The sequence below is a fragment of the Eretmochelys imbricata genome, chromosome 1 (assembly GCF_965152235.1).
Source record: "Eretmochelys imbricata isolate rEreImb1 chromosome 1, rEreImb1.hap1, whole genome shotgun sequence".
In the NCBI taxonomy this organism is placed as follows: domain Eukaryota; kingdom Metazoa; phylum Chordata; order Testudines; family Cheloniidae; genus Eretmochelys; species Eretmochelys imbricata.
In genome coordinates, this window is record NC_135572.1 from 224975203 (window position 1) to 224987021 (window position 11819).

Consider the following 11819-nt stretch of genomic DNA (forward strand, 5'->3'; position numbering starts at 1 on the left):
GATCCTCCCCAGGTGTGGACTCCTCCACTGGCATGTGATTAATCTTGGCTCTCAGATGGTATATGATCATTAACCCACTACTCGGACGAAAATGTTTTGCCGTCACATTTTTTTGGACCATTAGAAACCCGATTGATCGATAGGAGTTTCCTCTCCTCAGATCTCTCCCCTCCACGTTTCATCATACCATACTCCTCAACACTAAAGGTACTGGAAGCTTTTGTGCTGGCCACGTTGATGGTGTAAGTCCCCAGGGAAGGTTCATCAGCTAATTGGAAGGAGAGATCCACAATGCCCTGCCTCGGTCGCACATCCAGCCATTGACCAATCCGGTTACGGTTGGGGTCCTGCTCTCAGAGAGAAAAAAAGGCAGCCACCATTAGCACTGGCCCTACTTGCTTATTTAGAAAGGCTGCGGCCAGAACCGTCTAACAATTCTAGCTACTTTTGCTCCTTAAGTTCTAAAATGGTCCGAGTTGTCAAACTCATAAAGTTTTAAGTCTACTAGCTTCTCTTTCTCATCAAGGCCTATCCAACCGCAGGTCATAACCCAAAAATCTCTTCAGGTTCCACGTTTCTAGATCCCAGAACCCACAAAGTTATAAAGGTTTTAGTTTCTTTGCCCATTAAGTCCTAAAGAGGCCGAAAATAAAGTTCTACCTTATTGTTGCCCTCAAATTTTAAAGAGCCTGGACCTTATACTATATGAAGTTTTAAATGCTGGAGTCTTCAAAGCTTCAGAACTCTGTTCCATAGTATAGCTTAAAAGGAGACTATAAAGGGTCCTGACTTCTAGAACCTCCCCCTTTATCTAGGAATGAAATTCAAGAATCAACATAGGTTGCTTGAAGCTCTAGAACCTGCCCATTGATAAAAGATTGATCATGAGGTTTTGGGATGTCTGCTGTGAAAAGTGACTGGACAAAACACACACACACAACCCTGTCCAAAGGGAATATCTTTAACATAATGCTCAAATTATCTCTGTATGTATGCTGGAGCATCCATCACCATAGCATCTAGGTGTTATGAGATACCCACCTGGAGTTCTATCACAGAGTACTGAAAAATAAACAGACAGCAGTATTAGAAAATGTAATGACCCAGCAGACAGATATGTAAAAAATGCCATTGTCACCTAGCTAGTTACACATGCTGCAGCAGCATTGCCACCCCCAAAAGTTAAAAAATTAGTCCAGCCCTCCCCCAAAAAAATCACGAGATCAACTTTAAAATTCATGAGATATTAAAAAATAATAATAAATGTTGGGTTCTTTTTCTTTGGCTTCTGGTTTCTGAGCCTTTGGTGTGCACATGCTTTACATTTTCAAGCTTTTCCCTGCAACGACGAGGGCTAGAAACTTACTTTTTTAAAACAAAATGAAAGCTGATGTTCTCCTACAATATCATTCCAGCAACTGAGGCTTTGAGAGAAGCACTCAGAGACCATGAGACTCACAATAAAATCATGAGTGTTGGCAACACAGCATTAACGGGAGAGAACATCTGGCTCTGAAATCACTGGCTTCACAGGGAAGGGTTATAGTGGGTCTTTACTCTTCCAGCCACTAGTGAAGGGAAGCAGTTACAGGATTAAAAACACAGGAGCAGGTGCGAATTACTGGTTTGGGGATCAGATTTCTCACTGCCTTGCGCCATCATTTACACCTGTGCAACATGTGTATTCATGTGGAAATGACTACAAAGGATGCAAAGGACTACACAATGTGCAAGGCACAGGAGATTCAGGCTCTATCTGTATGTATGAGTGAGCATGTGATAGCAGCCTTGAGTGGGTGGCTCAAAAAGGAAATTTACTCCTCTTCGGATCTGTGTTTGTACAGAACCTAGCACAATGGGATCCTGCCCCATGACAATAATACAAATAAATATTAGTAATGTCGTTAGCAGAAACAGAAGAAACTCTCCTTGAGCTCAGGTGATAGAAGCCAGAGCTGCAAGGCAAGAATTCTAGTCCCAGCTTGCTGTGCATGTGATTTGTGACTGTGGTCTGCAGATGCTTACACAGGCTGGCATGTCCTCTTTGGTAGGGGATTGTGGTGCAGATCTCTGGACTACCCCTCAACCAGCCAGAAAAGGAGCTGGGATACACTTAATAGAGAATTGGTATTTCTGAGCCACCTGCTGGGGAGTGGCCATGTGGTGATTTAGACAGCACTGGGCCTCAGCATTAGCAATCGGACACCAGCTCCCATCCAATTTTAATAACAGTTTAGCAACTGTTACCTTGAGGGGTAGGGCCTCTTAGACCTTGTCTACATTCATGGGGAAAGAGACAGACATGACTTGGAATTGCCAGGGACCAGGTGACTGGAGGGGGGTGAGGGATGTGGAGTCAGGAAACTTCCCTTTGTCCACTTGAATATGCCTTACCTTGCTGTTAAGGGGAACAAACTTCTCATTCAGAGTCAAAATCCGAAACTTCACTGAGGGGAGAAAAGAATATTGAAAGAAAAGTTATGAAGATGAAACACATTCAGAAATGGACTTCAGTCTTGCCCTGCAGCCCCCCTGCTATTCCAGTGCTGGGCTCCCCACCCAGTCCTGCCAATGCCCCTCAGTCCTGCCCTGCAGCCCCCCTGCTATTCCAGTGCTGGATTCCCCACCCAGCCCTGCCAATGCCCCTCAGTCCTGCCTTGCAGCCCCCCTTCTATTCCAGTGCTGGGCTCCCCACCCAGCCCTGCCAATGCCCCTCAGTCCTGCCTTGCAGCCCCCCTTCTATTCCAGTGCTGGGCTCCCCACCCAGCCCTGCCAATGCCCCTCAGTCCTGCCTTGCAGCCCCCCTTCTATTCCAGTGCTGGGCTCCCCACCCAGCCCTGCCAATGCCCCTCAGTCCTGCCCTGCAGCCCCCCTGCTAGTCCAGTGCTGGATTCCCCACCCAGCCCTGCCAATGCCCCTCAGTCCTGCCTTGCAGCCCCCCTTCTATTCCAGTGCTGGGCTCCCCACCCAGCCCTGCCAATGCCCCTCAGTCCTGCCTTGCAGCCCCCCTTCTATTCCAGTGCTGGGCTCCCCACCCAGCTCTGCCAATGCTCCTCAGTCCTGCCCTGCAGCCCCCCTTCTATTCCAGTGCTGGGCTCCCCACCCAGCCCTGCCAATGCTCCTCAGTCCTGCCTTGCAGCCCCCCTTCTATTCCAGTGCTGGGCTCCCCACACAGCTCTGCCAATGCTCCTCAGTCCTGCCCTGCAGCCCCCCTGCTATTCCAGTGCTGGATTCCCCACCCAGCCCTGCCAATGCCCCTCAGTCCTGTCTTGCAGCCCCCCTGCTATTCCAGCCCTGGACTCCCCACCCAGCCCTGGCAGACCCCGGAAATTCTACCATTTGTATCCCACACCCAACATTTTTGTCCCACTTCCTCTGACAGGTTGCGAGGCTTATGGGTCGCAGGCTGTCTCTGTTATATTTTCTCCTCAGTGAAGCCTATAAACAGCTATGAGCTAAGCTCATGTGGAGGCCTCCAAGCTCCTCCGTTTGAGAGGTGAATAAGACTGGGTTTTCCCCAATCCTTAGGCCCTTGCACGTCCTCATCTCCAAGTTAATTCCTGCCTAGACCCTAGTGTTCCCCATCGCTCACTGTTTGTATCTCCAGACTTTGTTCCCTCACCCCCAGGCACCAGTGTGTTCCCTGGTGGTCCTGAGGCCCTGCACTGTGTCCTCCATCCTTGTGTGCCCATCTCCCCACACTGTATGTCCTCCAGTGTGGTCTGTCCTCCCTCCCACCAATGTGCTCCTATCACATGCATGAGCCCCCCAAAAATCCCCCGGCCCCCACTGCCAATCACAGGGGCTGACCACACAGCTGATGCTTTGTGGCCAGAGTCCCCAGCAGAGGGTGGAGCTGCTCAGGCATGGATTGAGGAAGGACCAGCAAGCTCAAGCCTCCCGCCCACCTGCTCCCCACCTTTGCTTCTTCCAGCAAGCAATACGTACAGCAGCTGCCTCAGGCCTGTGGGGACAAATGCGGGGCAGCCCTGACCAAGCCTGGAGAGCTGGCAGGTGAGATACGCTCACAGCTCTCACCTTTCTGCCCTGGCGTGTAAATGGGTTTGTCCGTCTGGACGAAGGTTCTGCTGTCACCCCTGCGGATCAGAACCTTCTTCTCCTCCTTCACATTGAAGTAGCGGCCGTTGGAGATGGTCAGCTGGACGGTGCAAACCTCCTCCCGGCCCCCAGCGGGAGACGGGACCTGCACACGGAGAGAGGGAGCCATCGTTTGCTCGCTGGGGAGAACTGGGGGATGGGAAAGGAGCGCAGTGCATTCTCCCCTGTCCCAATGGCATCAAAGCAGATACTCTTCTCCCCTGCTCCCTGGCATCTTGTGTCCAACTAATTCCCTTCCTGCCAGGAAGGACACCTGCTACCGATGCAATCTGTTCTCTCAGCGGCCAGGCAGCTCCGTCTGCTGGAACAATGAATGGTGCCTTTGTTCTGCTCTTGGGTTTGGGCTGTGGAGCCCTGGCAGGTATGTGAACAGCAGAGATGTTAGCAAGAGGGGGGAAGGTGTTTGCCCTAGTGCAGGAGCAGCCTGTATGGTGGCCTGTGCACTGCCTGGTCTCACCAGTGTAATGAGTTGGGCGGGGCTCACTCCAATCCTTAGCATGGCATCACAAATCAGCACTAACTGGTGTCCCTCACTGGCCATCTCTGTGTGGAGGTCAGTGACTGAATGGCTCATGGGGGCTGAAATCCCCCCTCACTCGTAGAGATGGTTTAGGACAGAGGCACATGGGTGGTATACATGATATGTAGGAAGCACCATGCTGTGCCTACTCAGGGATAACCAGAGGACACCACTCCCCAGGGCTGCCGGTTCAGCACCTTTTAAGGCCAATAAATTCCATCAAGGGAGAAATCAGGGAGAGACAAGAACATAAGGCAAGACATTTGGAGAGGGAAATGAAGAAACACAGTGGGGAAAAGCCAAGATGGCCAGAGGTTCCCTAACAGGCAGCATGCCAGGGGAATGCTGCTGTTTCCAGGTCATGTATCTGGTACTTAGGGCAGCATGTCAGACACATTTTACCTCACCAGACAGGACCTTTACGATGAAGCCACGCAGATAAATGCAGAAAAAGGGAAGAGACTATGCAGGCTGCCATTTACCTGGCTTTTTTCTGTCTCACTTTCCCTCCTCCTCCTTTCTCACCCTTCCGCATCCGTCTCATTTTTCTCATTCTCTATATCTTTCCTTTCTCTCTCTCTGGTGAGCGAACCCACGATGTGACACAGCAGCCTGGGAGCTGTCAGCAATGGGAGCCTGGCTCGTCCCCGGGAGAGCTGCTCACCCAAAACTTGGAGCATTCCAAGACCCTGTTGTTCCGGATGACCCTTCGGAAGAGGACAAGGCTCCTGGACGCATGCACAAGAGTCAAGGCCACTCGAATGGGCTTCTCCACCCCTCTCAGGTCCAAGCACACCCTCTGGACAGATGGGAAGGTTAGTGCGGCTGGGATGACAATCAGGTATCTCCTGCAGGGGGCACAAAGAACAGAAGAACAATGCAGTTTATATTAGGAGGCTCACCCTCATGGGAACAAATGGGACTAATGCTATAGAATCCATGTGACAACTTTTATAGGGATGGGGGAATAGGGGTGACAACATCTATCAGATTGGCTGGGAGAGAGTGTAACAATGTCTATAGGATCAGGGAGTGGATTTGACAAATTCTGTAGGATCGTGAGGGGAACATGTGATAAATTCAATAATTTCAATGGGGAGCAAAAGCTGCCAATGGAAAGGAAACAGGATCTCGCCCTGATCGCTGCACCCATAGGTGCTGTTTTTATGAATTTCCGGGGGGTACTCAACCCCTATTCTGCCCCAGGCCCTGCTCCCACTCCACCCCTTCCCCTAAATTCCCAACCCCGCAGCATCTCTTCCTACCCGCCCCTGCCCTGATCCACCCCCAAGTGTGCCCCACCCTCACTCCTCCCCCTCCCCCCAGTGCTTCCTGAATGCGGATGAACAGCTGATCCACAGCAGGCAGGAGCGCTGGGAGGGAGGGGGAGGTGCTGATCACCAGCTCTCTCCAGACTCCCAGGCTATGTGTTAACCACAAACCCACAGGCTGAAGTCCTGTGTTTATCCCTCAGGAAAGGCAGCTCCACCACCCTGGGACTTGATTCTGCCCTGGGGGCAGAGGGGAGTCTCCAGGCCCCATGCAGTCCATGGCCTCTCTGCTGAGACTGCCACCCAGGGCACCAATCAGTAACAGCGGTATTGCTGGGTTTACAATGCAGATATCTCCCCTGCTCAGAGCAAGACTGAGAGCCACCAGCGCATGTCACACAGGGGCTACTGCTGTGTCCCTTTGGGGCACAGTACAGTAGCACAGGTGAGGGGCCTGCATAGCTCTCCTGGCATAGAGAAAAATCACCTCCACCTGGGACAAGGGAACCATCGCCAGTGGGGCCCCCTCCCTGGTGGACTCCTAGAAATCAGAGCTGGGGACAGCCCTGCTGGGCTTGACTGCAACGTTCAGGTCTGCATCTAGATCCAAACCAGCCAAAGTTCAGGGGACACTTAGACCTGGGGCCTTGGCTCTGCCCTTATAGAGATAAGGACCAGCTGTGTACTTCCAATCCAAACCAGTCCCAGAGCTCTGGGTCATTCCAATCTCAGGTCTGATTAGGACTCATCTCTAACATCTGGACTATTCTCCCAGGAGCCAGCTCGGGATTGTTCGGTCTATTCTGCAGGGCTTTGTCCAGTCCTAGTTCTCAATGTCCCAAGTTGCAATGCAATGTCTCATCCCTTCCCTGGAGAGATTCTTTCACAGTCTCACAGGCCCTGCTCTTGGGAAGTATCTTCTGGTCATCCAGACCCAAATCCTCCATCCCCCTTCCTTTGTTCAATGTCATCCCCTTTACTCCTTGGTCCTCCCCCCTCAAGCTGCCAACCCCTCACTCCTTGGTGTTGCAACTTACCATATACCCAGATGATCACCACATTTCTCAGATATATTTTAGTGGGCCTTTCTCAGGTTGGTAGGATTTGGTCCTATAAGATGGGGCTTATAGGATTTTGCAAACCACCCCCAAGTCTGACAGGCATGGTTGCTGCCTCCCTCCTGTGACATCCTGGTCCCATTGAACCCCTCAATGTTACCTCTACTGATCAAGTATTTCAACATCTCTTACGGTTGTGCCACTGTCACCATGGTGTAGAACACGCAGCTAAGGATGATGGGAGCCCACATCTTCATGGGAGACCCGTGGGGAGCACAGGGAGGTGGAGTGTCTCAGGACGGAGGCCAGGAGAGAAGGGAGGCTGGTGATGAAGCTTGTTCTCTCACTCGGAGAACTCCAGCCCTCCCGTGTTCTGCTGTTTCTCCCTGGGGACGGGCAAGCGGAACAAGAGTCCAAGGGATCACCTGTCTCTCACTCGCTCCAGTGTTTATAGTCCCCCAGATTCAGGGGTGTATCATACAGGATGCTCCCCAGCCAATCCAAGCCTTCCTGGACTCTGTCCATTAGTCACTGGCCCCATCTGTTTCCCATGCCCGCTCCCCACATCAATTAGTGTCAGTCAGACAAATTGGCTTTTCACCCCGTTGAGCAGCTGCAGACTTCACGTTTGCTAAGCTGACCCCACTAGCTGTTCCGCTTGCAACTTCTGTCCCATTGTTTTGCCTTGAGATGGATCATCATGAGTCCCCTCTTGCATGCACACTTGGCTGGATTTCATAGTGAATGCTTCTGACCATATCACCCTCAAATCCTGTGATCCCATCAGCTCTCACGTGCCTGCTCAGGATTTGTATTGGCGACCAGGTGTTGCAGAAAATGGGCAGCCAAGTCCCTAGGTGCTCCCTGAGTCCTGGAGCAGGGAGTTACCCGTTTTCCCAATTTTGCACCAGTCTGGGGGATGAGACTGGAAGACAGAGCAGAGCCCTCCCTTGCAGATCACGTTATTTTCTAAGGGCACAGTGCAGAGTCCATGAGCTCACCTTTCACCTCGTCTACTGAGAGCTTCTAACACTTCTGCACACATCAGACTTGATTATTGAGCAGGGCTCCATCTCTCTCCCAAGACACAGGCCTTCAATGGATAAAGTAACTCCTAGCAGAGTTGGGTACAGAATCCTGAGCTCTAATACAACAAAGCTCAGCCATGCTGCCTTTTCCAAAGAAACAGCCAAATCCACCACTTGTGCTTTTCTAGTCTGTCTAGCATCACTACTCAACACTCCCCTCTGAGAGCTACAAACAGAACCCAAGAACCCTGATCCCCAACATTCCCCTGCTATGTAACAAGGCATCTAACCCACTGGCAAAATGGGTCACACTCTTCTCTAGTGGCTGGTTACCATAGAGGCATCTATTTGGGGACTGAAGCCCAAGTCCTCAAAGGTATTTAGACACCTAACTTCCATTCCATAGATGCCTAAATACGCATGGGGTCTGAATGTTTCAGGACATCACTAATGGCCTTTCAGCTATAAGTCACCAGTTTGAATCCAGCCCAACAACTGACGGGTGTTCCCATGGATGTTTAATGGCCACTTTATGAGATGAGTTTGGCGGGTCTCAGTTCCAGTTCCCACACTGCACACTCAGCACCACGTGGCACTGATTGTCTGACTCAGCAGAGAGACTGACCTACCTGTTACCCATTGGGCAGACTCCAGCTGTCAGGACTGAGGAAAGCTGGCAGGGTGGTGTGCGTGGGAAGCTTGCTGTCATAAATATAAAGGGAAGGGTAAACCCCTTTGAAATCCCTCCTGGCCAGGGGAAAGCTCCTCTCACCTGTAAAGGGTTAAGAAGCTAAAGGTAACCTCGCTGGCACCTGACCAAAATGTCCAATGAGGAGACAAGATACTTTCAAAAGCTGGGAGGAGGGAGAGAAACAAAGGGTCTGTGTCTGTCTGTATGCTGGTCTTGGCCAGGGATAGACCAGGAATGGAGTCTTAGAACTTTTAGTAAGTAATCTAGCTAGGTATGTGTTAGATTATGATTTCTTTAAATGGCTGAGAAAGGAATTGTGCTGAATAGAGTAACTATTTCTGTCTGTGTATCTTTTTTGTAACTTAAGGTTTTGCCTAGAGGGGTTCTCTATGTTTTTGAATCTAATCACCCTGTAAGATATCTATCATCCTGATTTTACAGGGGGGATTTCTTTATTTCTATTTACTTCTATTTTCTATTAAAAGTCTTCTTGTAAAAAACTGAATGCTTTTTCATTGTTCTCAGATCCAAGGGTTTGGGTCTGTGGTCACCTATGCAAATTGGTGAGGCTTTTTATCCAACATTTCCCAGGAAAGGGGGGGTGCAAGTGTTGGGAGGATTGTTCATTGTTCTTAAGATCCAAGGGTCTGGGTCTGTAGTCACCTAGGCAAATTGGTGAGGCTTTTTACCAAACCTTGTCCAGGAAGTGGGGTGCAGGGTTTTGGGAAGTATTGTGGGGGGAAGGACGCGTCCAAACAGCTCTTCCCCAGTAACCAGTATTAGTTTGGTGGTGGTAGCGGCCATTCCAAGGACCACGGGTGGAATACTTTGTACCTTGGGGAAGTTTTGACCTAAGCTGGTAAAGATAAGCTTAGGAGGTTTTTCATGCAGGTCCCCACATCTGTACCCTAGAGTTCAGAGTGGGGGAGGAACCTTGACATGGTGGCATAGTGGTGGGATTAACCTGAAATCATTTTGAGATCCAGTTGAGATTTTTTGAACTAGAAATACAGATTTTAAAAAGAAATTATTTTTTCCTTTGGAAAGGAAGTCCAGAAAGCAGTTGAAACTGAAAGCAGATTGTTTTTCTCTGCTTTGTGGCCAAGCAGAGACAAAAGGGGATTATCTTGTGAATTGCAGGTTTTCTTTGCCTGGAGGCAGGGTACTTAACTCCTGCAGGGAAATTCACAGTCTTCCAACCCAGAGGTTTTTTTTTCTTTTCTTCCTAAAAGTAAATAGGGGGTGTGTGTTCTACCCATTTGCTTTTTCTTTGGGCTGGATAAGCAGGTTTCCAAGTAGTTGGAATTTTTTTGCTTTAATTTGGGCCCAGAGCAGAGACAAGGGAATTGTCTTTTTCTGTAGGCTGACAATCACTATCAGAGAATAGGTATTCTATTCCAGCACAGCAAAATTTTACAGCCAAGTTTTGTTTGTTTATTTCTAAACCTCGGGTGTAAAGTTAGTTAAAAACAGAGAGGTTAGAATGACCAAATCCTCAGCTCGACTACGGCTGGAATTAGCCAAATTTCAGGCTGAGGAAAAACAAAGGGAACATGAAAGACAGATAGAACTCATGCGGCTGGAGAAGGAGGTACAGGAGGCTGCCCACAAGAGGGAAATGGAGGCAAGGAAGCATGTGGAGGAGGAGAAGGAAAAAGAGAGGAAGCATGTGGAGGAGGAGAAGGAAAAAGAGAGGAAGCATGTGGAGGAGGAGAAGGAAAAAGAGAGGAAGCATGTGGAGGAGGTGGAGAGGATAAAGGCCCGGCAGAATATACCAACAAACCCTAGCAATCCTTCTCCAGGTACCACTTCCCATCCCAGAAAGTTCCCCACCTACAAGGCAGGTGATGATACTGAGGCCTTCTTAGAAAACTTCGAAAGGGCCTGCCTTGGGTACAACATCTCTACTGACCAATACATGGTAGAACTGAGGCCGCAGCTCAGTGGACCCTTAGCTGAGGTGGCAGCTGAAATGCCTAAAGAACACATGAACAAATATGAACTGTTTAAATCCAAGGCGAGAGTCAGAATGGGGATAACACCCGAGCAGTCTCGTCGGAGGTTCAGAGCCCTAAGGTGGAAACCAGACATGTCATTTACCCGACATGCCTACCACATTGTGAAACATTGGGATGCCTGGATATCAGGAGCAAGTGTTGAATCTCCAAAAAATTTGCCCTTCCTAATGCAAATGGAACAATTCTTAGAGGGTGTTCCTGAGGAAATAGAAAGATACATCCTAGATGGGAAACCCAAAACTGTAATCGAGGCAGGAGAGATTGGAGCCAGATGGGTGGAGGTGGCAGAGAAGAAGAAAACTGGTCGCAGTTGGAGCGGAGACCAGAAGGGACCACCCCAGACCACACCCTATTACCGGGGGCCGCCCAAGGCCCCACCTACCTCCCAAAGAACCCTCCAGACCCCTTATCGTCCTGCCACCCCATTCTCCAGCAACCCTCCTCGCCCCAGTGACCCGTCAGCTGGACGATGTTTTAAATGTAACGAGCTGGGGCATGTAAAGGCCAACTGCCCCAAGAACCCCAACAGATTACAGTTCATTGCACCGGAATCACACCAGAGGTCCACAGGCCCAGATACCTCCCAGATACCCTTGGAGCGGAGGGAAACTGTGAGTGTGGGCGGGAAGAAGGTCACCGCGTGGAGGGACACCGGAGCACAAGTGTCAGCTATCCATGCTTCCTTGGTGGACCCCAATTTAATCAACCCAGAGATCCAAGTGACGATTCAACCCTTCAAGTCCAACTCTTTCAATTTGCCTACAGCCAAGTTGCCTGTCCAGTACAAGGGCTGGTCCGGAACATGGACTTTTGCAGTCTATGATGATTATCCCATTCCCATGCTGTTGGGGGAAGACTTGGCGAAGCATGTGAAGCAGGCCAAGAGGATGGGAACGGTCACCCGCAGCCAGGCTAAACAAGCCGTGAGGCCTAGCTCTGTTCCGGAAACTGCTATCAGGACCCGGTCAGAGGTGATGGACCTGGACCTCAGGCCAATGTCTGCAACAGCAGTAGTGGATCCAGTCCCAGAGACCCAGACGGAACCAGTCCCAGAACTGGAACCAGCCGAACAACCAACACCAGACCCCGTGTCAGCACTGAATCCAGTACTTGC

General features: G+C 50.3%; 1 protein-coding gene across 1 annotated transcript in view; it reads right to left on the reverse strand.

Annotated features, from left to right (window-relative positions):
- LOC144269984 (alpha-2-macroglobulin-like protein 1) overlaps positions 1-7219 on the reverse strand; it is a 28796-nt gene extending 21577 nt beyond the window's left edge. Inside the window, exons 1-6 of the mRNA XM_077826163.1 lie at positions 7161-7219; positions 5304-5487; positions 4039-4204; positions 2395-2447; positions 1042-1062; positions 188-347 (exon numbers count right to left, since the gene is read on the reverse strand). Coding sequence (XP_077682289.1) covers positions 188-347; positions 1042-1062; positions 2395-2447; positions 4039-4204; positions 5304-5487; positions 7161-7219 — 643 coding nt within the window. The remainder of the gene's footprint in view (positions 1-187; positions 348-1041; positions 1063-2394; positions 2448-4038; positions 4205-5303; positions 5488-7160) is intronic.
- Between the last annotated feature and the right edge of the window lie 4600 nt (positions 7220-11819).